This window comes from Meles meles, chromosome 7 (assembly GCF_922984935.1).
Source record: "Meles meles chromosome 7, mMelMel3.1 paternal haplotype, whole genome shotgun sequence".
In the NCBI taxonomy this organism is placed as follows: domain Eukaryota; kingdom Metazoa; phylum Chordata; class Mammalia; order Carnivora; family Mustelidae; genus Meles; species Meles meles.
In genome coordinates this window covers 5017336-5033322 of record NC_060072.1, presented here as the reverse complement: position 1 = coordinate 5033322, position 15987 = coordinate 5017336, and the positions used below count along the sequence as shown (strand labels likewise).

Genomic DNA, 15987 nt, shown 5'->3' with positions numbered 1-15987 from the left:
TCACAGGCATAGGAGGAATATAGACAAACAGGGCACCGGGGGCCTCAGTGGGTTAAAGCGTCTGCCTTCGGCTCAGGTCGTGATCCCAGGGTCCTGGGATCGAGTCCCGCATCGGGCTCTCTGCTCAGCAGGGAGCCTGCTTCCTCCTCTGTCTCTCTGCCGGCCTCTCTGCCTACTTGTGATCTCTGTCTGTCAAATAAATAAATAAAATCTTAAAAAAAAAAAAAAGAAATACAGAGAAACATTTAAGGAAGTAAAAAAAAAATCCTGCTCAGTGAGAAGCAGAGGTGAGATTTGGGACGATTTCCTTTGAGTCTGTTTTTTGTGGCTTTGTGCACGTGCGTATGTGTAAATTTACACACACACGCCTGTATCAAGTTGTTGGTATACTGCAATCTGCATACACTTTTGTGTTCTCTCTGCTTTTGATTTTTTTTTAATTTTTAAAATTTTGTTTAAAAGATTTTATTTTTAAAGTGATCTCTGCTCCTGGTGTGGGGCTCGAACCCACAACCCTGAGATCAAGAGTCACATCCTCTACCCGCTGAGCCAGCCAGGTGCCCCTTTGTTCTCCCTGCCTTTTAAAAAGTTGTGAAGAAATAAAGAGTAAACCCATTCAGCAAGTCGTGAGAAATTGTTCAAAAGCCGCATTTTAATTTTTCGTTACTCGCATATAAGTAACCCTGTAAGCTCGACTCTGTCACGTTTTGCTCACTTTCTTTTTTCTTTTTAAGATTTTTATTTATTTATTTGACAGGGAGGTGGGAAGCAGGCTTCCCGCTAAGCAGACAGCCCAATGTGGGACTCGATCCCAGGACCCTGAGATCATGACCTAAGCCGAAGGCAGAGGCTTAACCCACTGAGCAGCCAGGCGCCCCTCACTTTATTTTCTGAGGAGAGATTCCTAAATGTGAAAGTGCTGTCCCAATATGAACGTTTTTTCAAAGCTTCTCAAGATGTTGCAGGAGACTACTTTTTAGAAAACCTATAGCGATTTATACTCTTATCAGCAGAGGATGAAATCGTGTTTGTTGGCTTTGAAATACTAATAATTGTTCTTGAGGGCAAGAAACATTTTTTCTTTTAACCTTGCATTAGTTAAAATGTTTTAGTTTAAACTAGTTCAGCCTCGTTCATGGGAGACTCATGGGAGACGGTTTGGAAGTGTAAGAACGTTTTGTTTGTAAGCTCTAGGTGAAGCTCTAAGAATTTAATTTGCAGAAATACATTTATAAACATGCAGAGGTTCATGTACAAGGATGTCCGTCGTAGCATCGTTGAGAAGAGCAGGAATTTGAAAACTGCCAACACAGGGATTATTAAGTTCAAGGACAGGCATTCAGAGAGACTGTAATGATGAGCGAGAATGAGGTAGACGTCTACGAGTCAAAACTGTCACGTGCTCACGTTGAGCAGATTGCTTTTGAACCTGGCAGAAGCTCCCCTGCGCGTGTCTGTTTGCGTGGATGGCACCGAGGGGTCTAGAAGTTCAGCCACCAACCCAGTGACAGCAGTCCGCTCTGGAGATGGGCAGGCAGTGGGCAGATGAGGGAAGGAGGCAAGGACTTCTTTTTGTGCTTCCTGGATCATTTTAATCATTTCCAGAGAATATTGTGTGATTTATCATTTCTTAAAAAAAGGAAATGGAGCTTGCTGTTTGTTTCCATAATGTTAATGGGGCATTCAGAAAGGGACTACTTAGAAATCCCAAATGTTAAAAACACATTTATAGACTTTTAAATTCAAGTTCAGATGAATACATCTGGTGGTAGGAAATTGGGAGAAACAGCGCCCCGTTACCCCCCTGCACTGTTGCGGGAGTGTGGACTGCTCCCTGCAGCCAGCCGTGGCATCGGTCAGGGGACACCGCTGGGGGCAACCCCACTGGAAAGAGGACACTCTTCTTCCCTCATTTGATTTAGTTATTCAGTACTCAGCATGGCCTAGGGTCGACTTCCAGCAAGGTGTTAGGTTTCACAGAAAGCGGATGGGCTTTCTAAGTAAGTGTTAATTTATGCCTTTAATTTTGTTCACATACCCTTCTAGAGAGTGTGATAACCCAGTCCATTAGGAATATACGAGGAATTCATTTTTTTAATTGTAATAATTTTTTCTAATTATATGCTCACTGTAGAAAATAAAAAAAAAACATTTAGAGTAACAATAATTTTATTTTGGGGGGCGTCTGGGTGGCTCAGTGGTTTAGGCCACTGCCTTCGGCTCAGGTCATGATCTCAGGGTCCTGGGATCGAGTCCCACATCGGGCTCTCTGCTCGGCAGGGAGCCTGCTTCCTCTCACTCTCTCTGCTTGCCTCTCTGCCTACTTGTGATCTCTCTTTGTCAAACAAATAAATAAAAATCTTAAAAAAAAAAAAAATTTATTTTGGTCTGTTTTCTTCTAGTATTATTTTCCTCTTTTTGTAAAATCAGGATCATACTATTAAATAATTTTTATCTTGTCTTTTTTTAACTTGACATTGCGTGTGAACACATTGGAGGCCATTTTATAACAGAGCTGTTACATAATTCTCACGGATGGCGGATAATTTCTTTGTAGTAAACAGTCCGCATGTCCCTCTTTTCTAAAGAAGGGTCTTTAGTTGTGTCTTTTCTGTCACTTACATCCCCAGAAGCTTGAAGTGTTTAGATTTTGGTTTAGATTTTTATGAAAGTCTCTGTACTCCAGTTCCTCCTCCCAGTCCTTAAAAGTTCTGCCATGGGACAATGTTGGCGACAACCCAGTACCAAACATGAACCTCACTTGTGTGTTTTCTGCGCTTTCACCGTGTTTTGTAGTTTCCACCTGGTGGCTTTCTTCTGACCTCTGCCATTCCATTGTAGGTTTTACCTCGGAGGACCGACCAGTGTGCGCGGGTTTAGCATGCACAGTGTGGGGCCACAGAGCGAAGGTGAGTCTTTCCCCGCAAGCCCGTCACGCCAAGATGAGGGTCACATCTCATTTGTGAAAGCGTGGACCCTAGAAGCTTGGACAGCGGAGTGGGGAGGAGGTCAGGGGCACCTTCCAGAAGCCTCACCAGTAACATAAACAGTAAACACGGATTTTGTAGGTTGTGCGGGTCATACTGTGTGTTCTCATGATGGGGCCGGGGGGGAGCTGGGAAAAAGAAAGTGTGGTCAGAAAAACCAGAAGGAGAAAACACGTTTGCAGAACCGGGCTGATGGAAAGCTCGTGTGTAAGTGGGCTTGCTCGGTTCCCAGTGTCCTGGCCCAGGGTAGCTATGCGTGTTTCAGTTACCACAGTGACAGACGTCGTGTTTCACCGCACGGAATCGGCCCCTAAGGCCGCACTTACCACGCAGCAGGCGTGGACAGATACCTGTCCAGGGAACTGTAGAAAAATGAAAAAATTAGATCCAAGCGAAGAGTGCCCGGCTCCGGCCTGCGACCTCACTGCCCAGCGACAGCAGTGAGGCTCGTCTCTGTTTAAGCAGGCTCGTCTCTGCGCTGAGTTTGGTACTTTCCCGGCTGTGTCCTGACCTGCTTCTCCCACCGCCCTCAGTAACGCACATGACAGAGATTTTTACGGAGTGAGCGCTCCATCATCTTTAATGACCGTTTATTTCATCTTCGTGAGCTCCTGTAACTTGGCTGGACTAACAGATGGCTGGTGAGAGCAGCTGTAGGTGTACAGAAAAGCTGGGCCGAGAGCACCCGAGTTTCCGTGGACGCTGCCCGAGTGTCCTCTGTGATTGGCGTCTTGCGTTAGGCAGGCCCACTCGTTGTCGCTGTGAGCCGGTATCGGCGTGTGACTACTAAGTGCACCCACGGTTATCTGCTCGGGCCCTCTGTGCTCTGCGGTTCCGTGTGGCCCAGACCCCCCATGTCAGCACCTTACTGATTCTCTGGCTGCCCTGCCCATGTGCTCCTCGGACTCCTCCCTTCCCACCCCGCCCTCTGTCTGACAACCCCAAGCTGCTCCTTCTGCCCTTGGTCCTGCCTTTTCCAGAGTATCACATAGCTGGAACCCTACAGTATGTGCCCCTTTCAGCTGGCCTCCCTGAGCAGCAGGCATGTAAGATTCGTCCTCACATGTCAGCAGGAGTCAGCAGGAGGGCTCCTGTTTCTAGATCGCTGAACGACACTCCGTCGTGTGACTGTACTGCTCTCTGCTTATCCATTCACCTCCCAGGGAAGACCGTCTCGGTTGTGGACATCCAGTTTTTGGCAGTCATGAGTAAGGCTGATACAAACATTCACGTGCGGGTTTTCGTTTGGACATAAAGTTTCAGCTCATTTGGGGAACCGGAAGTTAGGCGGTTGCTGAATCGCATGATAAAGTTGTATGATCGTTATAGGAGATTGCCAGGCCATCTTCCAAAATGGCCATAACGTTGTGCATTCCCGCCAGCAGCGAATCGGAGAGAGAAAAATTCTGTCATTTTTCATGGCTGCATGTTTCATCTTGTTGCCAAAGTGGCATCTTTTTAAACCAAATCTCAAGTGTCTGACATTTAGGCTTTCTCTTTCCTTATGATTATAAAACAGCGTATCTGAACAACCCGGTGAGTCTTTGTGCTCATCTCTAAGTTTTACTTTATAACGTAACTTCTAGATGCGGAATCCCTAGATCAAAGGGTTTGCAAAGTTTTGAAGCTTTATGTTGTTCTCTGGAAAGCCTGTTTCAGTCATTCCTGTTTCCTGGATCCCTCTCTGACAGTTCGCGTTCTATCTGAGGCATTTCCACATGTTCTTCAAATCTTCAGAACATCATTTAAGTGTTTGCACGCCATTCCATTATAAAGTGTCCTACCCTGATTTTCCGAACTATTTTTTGAACATCTCTGTTGGCTCCATTTTATGATGACTTCCCAGTGCATAAATTGTTGTACGTAACACACATTTCTTGTCACTTGTTTTTAGACTGCTTTTTTAGCATGTCATTTATTTTTTAAGTGAAGTCACGTCTTAGGGATAGTTTTGTTCTTTTTCCCTTGTAAGGAAGTAGTATATAGTGACTATGTGGCAGTGTAGGAGTCTGCCATGTGCCTGAAAATTAAAACGCGACAATGTTCTACTTAGTACCGTGCTAGGCCATCGGTAAGACACTCTGGGCAGGAGCGTAAATTATATCCCCTTTAGCGAAAGCAGTTTGACAGGGTGTATCAGGATCCTGAAGTACATGAGCTCAATAATAATAGCTCCAAGCTGAACACTAGAAACCCAAAGGCCCATCAACCTAGAATGGGCAAATACATAGCGGCATCTTCACACCGTGGACTGTTCTGTAGTGAGGCAGGTGAGCGAGGTTAGAGCCGCGGGCTGAACACGCCCCGAACGAGTGTCCGAAACGTGCAGGACCAGCAACAGCAAGGCCAGCCCCAGAGGAGGCATCAGGTACGACTGGGCCCACATGAAGCTTCGAGACGGGCGAGAATGATCCGCGCTGCTGGCCGGCGGGGAGGGGTTAGCAAGGAGAGCAGAGTCTCGGGGCTGCGTGGGCCCGAGTCTCAGTCTGGGTGCTCGCGGTGCAGGTGTGCGGTCCCTGTAGGGACTGTACCGAGCAGTGGACTTAGGACGCGCGCTTTCCGCTCTCCCGTACGTGGACTATACTGCAGGACAAGGCTTTAAATGTGCGTGTGCAAGGAGACTCATGACAGACTGACGGACGCTCACAAGAAATTAGACACCAGTGTGACAGTAGACAGGATTAGAAGTGTGGTACCCGTGGGATGATTCAGGCATCTCAGTCACACTTCCAGGGGCACCTGGGTGGCTCAGTCGGTTCTGGCGTCTGCCTTCAGCTCGGGTCGTGATCCCACGGCCCTGGAATGGACCCATCGGGCTCCCTGCTCGGTGGGAACCTGCTTCCCCCTCTGCCTGCTGCTCTCCTGCTTGTGCTTGGTCTCTCTCTGACAAATAAATGAATAAAATCTTTAAGAAAAAAAATTCAAATCACATTCCCAAACAATAGACGATATTAGATGATGGTGTGTATGACGTATGACACTATTAAACCAGCTTCTTTAAAGCAGGACTAGAGTGTGTATTCACGTATGTACATGTGCGATGACTCACACTTTTTTGTTCTCAGTTATCATCACACTTCACTGGATGAGAGGCACCAGCATGTTAGCTGACGATCTCCGAATAGGAGAAATTAAGGGATACTTTCCCTTTTTTCTACTTCCCTTCACTTACCAGATTTTCTACAATGAGTGTATTGCTTTCATGACCAGAGTAAAATAATGATTGTATTTAATAAGATTATTTAAGAGGTCAGTGGTTCCTGGGAAATGAAAAGCAAACACAGTTGATCTGTTACTTGTCCACTTTTATTCCCTCTAGAACTTTGGTACTAAAACAGGGACTGAGGAGACGGCTGATCTTGAGGTGAACAAGCAGGTTATTCCGTGAGGTCAATCTTGGAGAAAACTCAGTTTTCTTCGTTATGATCCATCATTTTGTATTAGCGAAAATGAAGACGCTTTGTAAATAGTATTTTGCAACAAAGTACGAACATTCAGGGCTATTTTGTTTTCTTGTTGCTTCAGCGTCATCTCTATTCATAGTTAAAATGGACCGGATAGGAGCATTTTTTAAAGAAATAATGCATTTATATACTCTCAGCCGATGGTCACATTGAATTTTGGCAAAAAGTAACCTTTTGCAAAAACAGATCCACCCTAAGTGGTCATGAACTTTCAAAAACGAGCCTTTTCCCTGGACACGTTGAGGGCGGACGCTGCTTCTTTACCCGGCGGGCAGTAGACATTCTGTGCCTTTTGATGAGTAGCGTGTACAGCCCTTTCCAGAAACTGCAGAGGCCCGTTCTGCATGCTGCCTCCTGTCCCGTGGCCCTGAAGTGGTTGCCGAGGACGCCACCTGATCGGCCAGGCGGCCGTGATCTGGTCATCTGCAGTCGTGGACAGGGGGACGTCCATGAGCTCACTTGTTTTATCCCAGCCATTTTACAGTCCTGATAAATTTCTAACGGCCTTCTTTTATAAGCTACACTAGCATTTTTCTTTCCAGTGAAAGTTTATATAAACAAGCCAGGTGAAAAAGAAAGACTTCAAAGTGAGGCTGACCCCAGGAGCTAGACGGGCCCCCCTCACGGAGCCCGGGCACGGTGTGATCCGCTCGCGGCCCACGTCTCACCAGTGGAGCGTGGGGGACTCGCGTGTGGTTCCAAATCCACAAGCCTCTGTCTTGTTCTGCACCTGTTCCCGACTAGGCGACTACCTGGGCGGAGAGGCGTACTGGGCCGGCGGCCTGCACGTGTACACACCCCTGCCCTTCCGGCCGGGCCAGGGCGGCTTCGGGGAGCTGTTCAGAACACACTTCTTCCTCAACGCCGGCAACCTGTGCAACCTCAACTACGGTAAGACCCCGGTTGCCCGACACCGTCCGGCGCTCTTGGCCTCGTGTTCCTAGTGCGGCGCCCGAGCAGCTGCCCGCTGGTTAGATGACGGCGTCGTTAGGATCAGAGAACGGGCCTCCCTTTCTCCTACAGCGCCTGATAAGGGGAGCAAAGTCATTGAATGAAACACACATGAGAAAGCGTTATCAGAGGTGGTCTAGCAAAATCCGCTTACCCGCTCACACGACAGATGTGTCTGTCTGCGCCGCCTGCTCTCCGTGGGGCGTTATGACCCCCAAGCTGACTTAGGTTTGCCTCTCCCTCAAGGGGCTCGGGGCCAGAGGAGAGTCACGGCCAATGCCTCCAGCCAGGGGGACTTGAAGAGGTATCTGGAGCGCTGTGCAGAAGACGAGGCCCCCAGCCTGCAGCGTGGAGCTGGGCTTCCCGGGTGGCCGGGTGTGGGAACAATGCCATTCTAGGCAAAGGGGACAGAATGGGCCAGGCCCAGAGATGGCTTCTGGCGTACTGAGTGGGAAGTCAGCTCCCCAGCCCTCCCTTGATTCCAGTCCTGATCCCCCTTCATGCATTCTCCTTGAACGTCCAGGCCCGGCTTTAAATGCCCCTGAAGGCCACACAGTAAGGCGGAGAGCCAGGGCTTGTGTGAGGACAGCTCTGTGAGGGGCTCCACACTCTTGGTCACATCCTCTTCTCTCTCTCCAGGGGAGGGCCCCAAGGCTCACATCCGGAAGCTGGCCGAGTGTATCCGCTGGTCTTACGGTGCCGGGATTGTCCTCAGGCTCGGCAACATCGCCCGGCTGGAGCTGAATTACTGTGTCCCCATGGGCGTGCAGAAGGGGGATAGGTAGGTGCTAGGGGTTTTTCTCCCGGGTGCATTGCACCGTCTAGCGATTTCGTTTTCTTGCAGACGTGGTTAATCGTTTTATCGGTGGCTTTAAGAATCCAGGTTGGAGGAGAAATTGAATAGTCTGCAAAATCATAAAAGCAGAATTTTCTCCGTTGGGTTTTTTCTCCATCCAGTTTGGAGGAAGAATGTAACATGTTCCCCCACCTCATTCTCGTTGTACTCATTGTCGCCAAGTCATGGGGGCCCCTCCGCAGGTCCGGCCAGAGGAATCGAGGAGGCATTATGGATCCTGCTTGTTAAAAATGGAATGAGGTATTTCTGGTGGGTGACTTTACAGGCCAGGAACTCAGAATTGGAGGGGACAAGGCTTTGCTCCTGGCCACAGAGGACTCATTCCCCAGAGCCTTCTCTTGGGAGCAGAGGAACCTGCCGGCCTGGCCTTTCTTCCCCAGTCCTCTTACTGAGCAGGATTTGCGAAATATGGCCTGAGGTCATTTGCAGTTACAGAAATTCCACTCCTTGGTTTAGCTGGCATCCGTCGTATGCATTTTGAGAAATGCGGAAATAGTGTCTCGGTCCGTATCAGGTGGGGCCGCCCTAACAGAACACCGCACACTGGGGGCCCGACCTGCAGACGTGTGTGTCTCGCGGTTCTGGAGGCTCCGAGTCCCGGACCAGGATCCTGGCCAGTTCGGTTCCTGGTGAGGGCTCTCTTCCCAGCTTCTTTCCGTGTCCGCACGTGGCGAAGAGAGAGCGAGCCAGCTCTCTGATGTCTCTTCTGACAAGGACGGGGACCCCACCGTGGGGACCCCGCCTTCATAACATCTGAATCTGATGAACCCCTAGAGGCCTCCCCTCCGAATACTGTCTCAGGGTCGGGGCTTTCACATGCGAGTTCTGGGGGGACGTCAGCATTCTGCCCGTTCGCAGCGTCTGTATTCTCCCTCGTTATTTTCACGCTAATGCGTTCAGGGCTCTAGGCTGTATTTTTTTCCTTTTGGCGTTCTGTCTGCACTTACGTGGCCACCAGGCGGTGGTGCTGGCTGAGTCACAGCCCCAGTCTCAAGCGTGACGCTGGAGTTTGTTCTCACTGAAGGAAGAACGGTGCTGCTTTTCCTCCCGCCGTCTCCTGCCTGGGTGTGGTGGGTGGTGGTGCCTGGTACGGGGCGGCTGCTGCGGCGGGCTTTTAAGGAAGCTCCAGCTCTTAGGTGCGGCTCGGGAATCTGTCGTCCAGATCGCTTACAGGGATGCAGTCCCTGGCACGTGCGCCTCAGTCTGTACCCGGGAGGCTGATTCTGGCCGCTGGGCTGCCCTGTCTCCCAGTGACATCCGCGCCGCCGACCCTAGCCACTACTCTGATCGCCGTTGACTCCCCTTCACCCCGTGCCTGTTATCCGCACAGAGCCGGAGCTGGAGAGGGTCTGGGTGCACAGACTGTGCGGGAACCCAGCTGTCCACACGGGGTCTCAGCTCAGCCGCTCTGCGGCTGTGTGACCCAGGGCGAGTGACCCAACCCCTCTGGGTCTCAGTTTTCTTGCCCAGAGAATGGGCACTCGTGACCACACCTGAATGAACCCATGCGCGGGAAGCCCTTAGAACCGTGCGCAGCGTTTTGTCGGTAAATGTCGGTGCCTGCTCGTGTTGTGGCTCCTGGCGGACTCACTGGGGCCCTTTTCACTTAGGAAGCCAAGCGCGTTCCCTTCGGAAACATTGTCCCTCGGCTTCTGATTGGCTGCCCCTGGCTGTGTTTGAGATGCGCCACAGATGGGATGTCGTTTCCCGATTTCAGAGATAATGAAATGTGAAAACGGCATTTTTCTCCTAGAGCGAGGTTGGCGCTTTAGGTAACTTTGTAGCAGCTTCTGCACACGTTTACCCGTGTAACCGCTCCCGGGTAAGTGAGCCGAGGGTGGCAGGCTGCGCTCTGCGAAGCCGTGTTCCCACGGCTGGAGAGAGTGTGGGTCTCCCTGGCTCACCCCCGCCCCCGGGTGCTAAGTGGGAGCACCAGAGGGGCGGGTGTCCCCAGGGTGAAGTCAGATGTGGGTGCCGAAGCCCCTGGAGCAGGCGCTTCTCAAATCATAACATGCCCCTGGCTCTGCAGGGGGTTCTGGAAAAGGCAGACCCGCCCGGGTGCGGGGTGACCTGCAGACACCGCATTCCTGACGCGCTCCTCAGGAAGGCTGATGCTGTGGACCAGCCCCCCTCGGAAGGAGACCGACCCGTGTCCCTTCTGAGAGCAGTTACAGCGTTCTGCGGAGGGACAGCGATCATTCGCATTGACTGAACGCGTGCCCCGTGTGAGGCCCCTAGCTAAGCCCTTGACGCCATTCTGGAAGCCTCCCAGCCGCTCTGTGCAGGGGAGGGTGTCCCCCTCTCGCAGACGAGGACGGCAGCCTCGGCGGGGTCCGCGGTCAGCTCGGCAGCAGGACCAGGCCTGGCTGAGGCCGGACCTCGTGCGTTTGCCTCCGCACCAAAACCACGCGAGCACCGAGCACCGGCACCTGCACCTCTTCTGAGAGCCCGGACGTGGGGGTGCGGTGCTCCTCGCAGCCCGCGCCGCTTTCTCGGCGCCTCGGGCGTTAACTGCGGAAAGAGAAAAGTCATCTCCTTGATCGTCTTCTGGAAGATCTTCTTCCTCAGACTTGAATTCCGTACGCACTTTCCCGTCTCGGAGATCGTACAGGCCGTTTCCACGACGATCGATCCGTTTGGGTTAACTGGATCAGAATTAGTGCAAGTTAGTAAGTAAATGCAGTCTAGGTATTCTTTATTACGAAGGAAACTACAGCACCTGTGGCTTTATAGCCGTGACTGTCACGGAGTGATCGTCAACCACGGAGAGCTGACTGCTACCCTCTCGGCCGGCTTCAGCGAGCAGCAGGCCCAGCCCTGCCCTGTCCCTGTGTGTCCCCCCGCCCATGTGACTTGGGGCCCGTCCCTGGGGCTGTGGGCCTCCTGTCCTTCAGCTCAGCCCGCGGCTGCCGTCCCCATGGCTGCAGCGTTGTTCCAGGCCACTGGATGTCGCTGTGCTCCGAGGATCCCTGCCCGGCTCCGGAGCCCCGCATCTTTCCCGCGATTCGGAGTCCTTGCGGAGAACACTTGCTTCCGTTCACCTGTCAGCTCTGCTCTCTCTAAACGGGAAGAATCTGTTTCAGAGACGAATTTCAGATGTGGCTTGCTCTGGAAGGAGGAAGCATGCCATGCACGCGGTATTTAAAGGCCAGAACACAGGGAAGCCCCTCTGCCCCTCCAGCCGGGCTCTGCTCTGGGACCCGGACCGTGCTGCTCCCCGCAGAAGCGTTTTGTGTCCAGCGTCCCCCACGCGGGGTCCGCCTGGTTACCCTTGAATGTGGGACTGGCTTTGACTCCGTGCGTGGCTGTGTTTGAAGCGTCACCATCAGACTCGGAATTGTGTGAAGTTCGGGAGACATTGTGAGAATTTGATCTTCGTTTCGGAAATCAGGCAGTGGCAGGACAGGGTTATGTGTGTGAGATGTGCCTGTGGATTCCTCCCACTCTTAACGCAGACGCGCTCCGATTAGGATTTCAGACCTTTCCACAAGCAGAGAGAGCTCTGGGATGCAGGCTGCATTTCGTGCTGGGGGCGCGGGTTGTCGGCAGGCACCGGTGTCTGAGACCTGACCGTGTTCTCTCGTCCAGGCTCACGGACGGCGGCCCTGGAGGCGTAGGGGTGAGCAAGGCGGGTTCTGAGAGCCACTTACCTCTAGAAAGGGGGAGATGAAAAAGACATTCATTTCGCCTAGGGAGGGTGTCTGAGGGCTTCCCGGGGGAGGTGGTTTCTGGGCTGGGGACTTGCAGAGGCAGGCGCTCCAGGCCACAGAGCAGCCCAGCCCAGGCGCCTAAGCCCGGAATGCCAGTGACTGTCATTCTGTAGGAGCAGAAGGGGAGGGAGCCACTTCGGCCGGCCGCTGCCCTCTTCCATCCTCTCTGGCCTTTTCACTTCGGGCACACGCCCAAGGCCTGTGAGTTTTGGCCCTCGTCTGCCTTGTCCACTACCGTGGTCCCTGGCCGGCACCTGGTGTCCCCGCGTGACTGCCGAGGGGCTGTGCTCAGGGTCTGAAGGCTCAGCAGCAAGAGTGCCGGTGGGACCCTCACAGAGACCCCCATGGTGGCCGTTACAGTGTGGAGCCAGAGGCAGGGGCTGCTGGCAGGGGACTCTAAGTGCACGTGGCCAGGCCTGTTGGGGACCCTGCTGGAGGGAGGGAACCCCGGGGAGACCCAGATGACCTGACTCTGAGGAGGACACATGTTTCGGCGACGCTGCCTCAGTGGCACCAGCCTCTCGTAACTGTGACACTGTGTCGTGTTCTCGGTGGGTGCGGGCGCGGCACGGGCAGGGATGCAGGTGTGGACCACTGTTACGGACCCGATGGTGTAAAACAGAGAAATCATTTAGATTCGAGCAGAACCTGTACAATCGCAGCCCTGGCTCTGGCTATAGGTCTTTGCCTGTCGGAGGACATTGGTGTGCTTTGCTGCCGGTCACCAAGGACCTGCCGCCGTCCTGGCTGGGGCACTCCTCATGCCGTTGGCCGGGGAGCGCCCCAGTCCTGCAGGGGGTCCTGGCGATGGGGACAATGGTCCGCCTCGAATCTCTTCATAGATCAGGGGTTTTATTCACTCACTCACAGGGTGAAAAAGAAAAACTTCTTGCAGGTTTTCATACTCTGTAAACCTGAGACTAGGCAAGGGCACAGGGGTTATGCCAACAAAGGTATCAACTTTCCTTTCAACGTAGGAACAATTCTTTTTTTTTTTTTTTTCTTAATTTTTAAGTAATCTCTACCCCAGTGTGGGGCATGAACTCACAACCCTGAGATCAAGATCGCGTGCTCCACTGACTGAGCCAGCCAGGCGCCCCTGAAGGAGCCAGTCTGGCTGTCCAGTTTTTCTGGAAATTGTCCCCAGCTTGCACAAACGCTGTTCTGCTGGTGCACGGTCGGCTGCTGTTGGGATCCAGAATAGCAGTTTCCATGAAGCTTAGGCCTCCTGGCGCTAATGGCCCCAGGCCAGGCCCCCCTGTCGCATGTCCAGCTACCGTGCAGGCCCTGGCCACAGCCTCCAGGCGGGCAGAGGGGCGCGGCCAGGCAGGAGTCTGCCCTCCACCCACGCCGTGCTTCTCGGCCTGCCGCGCACCTGCGTTGCTGTGGAGTCAGCAGGACGGGTGTCAGCTGCGGCCCCGGGACGCCTCTTCTAGGGGTGGCTGGGCTGTGGCCTAGGCCTTCATGGGACAGGAGCCTTCAGGTGCCCTGGTGCCCGGGCACAGGAGCCTCGCCCCTCCTCCTGCTTGCTGTCGGAGCGGGCTCAGTGGCTCGTCAGCAGCACGTGGGGGAAACCCACAGAACAAAACCCGTAGGGCATCAGCTTGTCACCAGGGTCGTGAGCAGCGTGACTCCTCTGCACCCTTCCTTTTCCCAGGTCAGGAGCAGGTTCTGAGAAGTGGCAGGGGCACCCTGCTGGGCTGCGGATGCTGCTGTGGTCTGTGGCCCCGGGACCCTCCTAGGGCCTGGACTGGCCCGAGTTCTGCCACCCTCCCGGCGCCCTTTCCTTCCTCCTCATTTCTCCTGCTCCGTCTTCCTCCGCCTGCACCCTCCCTGCTCTGCCTCCTCCCGACCTCCCTGTCCTCCCTGCCCCCTTCTTCTCCGTCCTCCCTGCCCCCACCTTCTCTGTCCTCCCTGCCCCCTTCTTCTCCGTCCTCCCTGCTCCGTCCTTCATCCTCCTGCTCCAATTTTCTGTCCTCCCTGCCTGCTCTTTCTCCATCCACCCCGCCCCCTCCTCCTCCGTCCTCCCATCTCCACCTCCTGTCCCCTGCTCTCTGTGCCTCCCCAGCCTCCGCGACCCCGCTGCGTGCTCTACTTTGCCAGGTGCCTTCCACAGCCGCCTGCGTTCCTTCCAGCCAGGACCCCTCTCTTGTCAGCGCTCTGGTCTGCACAGAAAGCCCCTCCCAACTTGCTCCTTGCCTGGCAGCCTTAGAAACCACACAAAGCTATTTCCCCCTCAGGGGTTTCATTGTTCATGACATTTCTGCCTTGGCTCCTTCGTTTCCTTTTGCCACTTGGGTCGGAACTGGGGGACCAGAAAGGAGGTGGGGAGGGAGCCGTGAAGGGGGGTCTGTGTCCCCACGTGTTACTGTGTTTTTAGCCTCCGAAAGCTGGTTCTTAAGGCAGCAGGGGAGGAGGCTGCAGGGCTCGTGGGCCGGATGGGGCGGCAGGAGAGGAGGGCCGGAGGCGGGGCGCCGCCCAGAGTGCCGAGTCCACGACGGCCTGGGCCAGAGGCAGGAAGAGAGGTGCCGGGGATGGCGTTGTGATGACGGGGGTGAGCGTTGATTGTCTGCCCTTTGCTTTTTTAGGATATGTGACGGCGTCCAGTTTGGAGCCGGGATCAGGTTCCTGTAGCTGCCGCGCATGCTCGGGGCCACGCGCCTTCTCGCCGAGGAACCGCGTCCGCGCCGTTCTTTGCAGCCCTCGTGGGAAACCACGCCAATAAATTTTAAAGACAAACACTCAGAGACACCGTGGATATGATTTGCTTTCCGCTGCTCTGTGTCCCACGCTGGCTTTTCCGGAGGACCGCGTGGAGGGGGCGGGACGTGCGAAGTTGCCCGTGCTCTTCCATGAGGACAGGCCAGCTGGGAGGTCCCATCGCACGGCGCCCCGGTTGCTTTCCCTCCCAGGCTTCTGGAGCCTCTGCGTCTGGTTCCCGCGCTCTGGAAGCCCCCGGCCAAGCCCCAGGGGAAGCCCGGGCACTGGTGGAGGGCGCGGGCTCTGCTGATGCCAAGGGGGGAGCACGCTGGTGGGTGCCGCAGCCACAGGTCCGGGGGCCGGAGCCCTTTAAATGCACATGGGGGGGTGTGGAAGAATCATGTGGCGCGTTAGGGACACTGAGGCAGAGAAAATATGTGTTCTTTAGAGGTAATAGCATTAATGAGATGGGTATACCGGCTGCCTGGCACTGCTCAAATTACCCCAAACCTAGAGCTTAGAACAACACGAACCAACCAGCTCCTGGCCTGGAGGCCTGAGGTCCTGACTGAGCCTCACGGGAAGCAGTGTCCGCACCACCATGATCCTTCTGGAGGCTCCAGGGGAGAATCCGTTCCCCGATTCCGGCCTCCCAGGGTGCCCGTGTCCGTGGATCCCAGTCCCGTCCCATATTTTCTAAGCCAGCTGCGGATCGTCTTCCGGTCTGTCTCTCTGCTTCTTGTCTCCCTGGTGTGTTTTCAGACCCTCGTGAGTGCGTTGGGTGCTCCTGGCCGGCCCAGCTCCTCTATTTTAAGATCAGCAACCTCGGGTCTGTCTGTGACCTTAATTCCCCTTTGTCGTGTTACGTGATGGCCACAGGTTCCAGGAATTAGAACATGGACATCTTTGGGGGGCCTGTTACTCCCCTGCACATACCTTGTATCTCTCAAAGTGATAGTTCAGGATATACTTAATTAGTCACATGAAAAAAAATTTTTTGAAAGTTAAACCTCCTTCGAATTCTTCTGGAGAAACGCCCAGGGCTGCCGACGGTGCCCAGGAGCGTTTTACTGGTGGATTTTTCCCTCTCTGAGCTGGGGCTGAGCTCCCGTCCCTTGCAGTCCTCCCTGTAGCTTGTCTCTGCCAAGTGAGCTTGGGTTTCAGGAGCCGCTTGAGACCAAGGCCCCCCGCTGTCCCCAGGCCAAGCTCTCGGGCCCCCCCGGGACTGTCTTGCCCCATTTCCTGTGGAAACTATGGCGATTTTGCGAGAATGTGTAAGAAACAGCAGTTTAGCCTTTCTGATAAGTTGGGAACGCGGG

General features: G+C 53.7%; 1 protein-coding gene across 1 annotated transcript in view; it reads left to right on the top strand.

Annotated features, from left to right (window-relative positions):
- Positions 1-14713, top strand: part of SAMM50 (SAMM50 sorting and assembly machinery component) — a 34954-nt gene extending 20241 nt beyond the window's left edge. Inside the window, exons 12-15 of the mRNA XM_046012010.1 lie at positions 2842-2909; positions 7196-7342; positions 8042-8183; positions 14557-14713. Coding sequence (XP_045867966.1) covers positions 2842-2909; positions 7196-7342; positions 8042-8183; positions 14557-14602 — 403 coding nt within the window. The 3' untranslated portion in view covers positions 14603-14713. The remainder of the gene's footprint in view (positions 1-2841; positions 2910-7195; positions 7343-8041; positions 8184-14556) is intronic.
- Positions 14714-15987: the final 1274 nt, after the last annotated feature.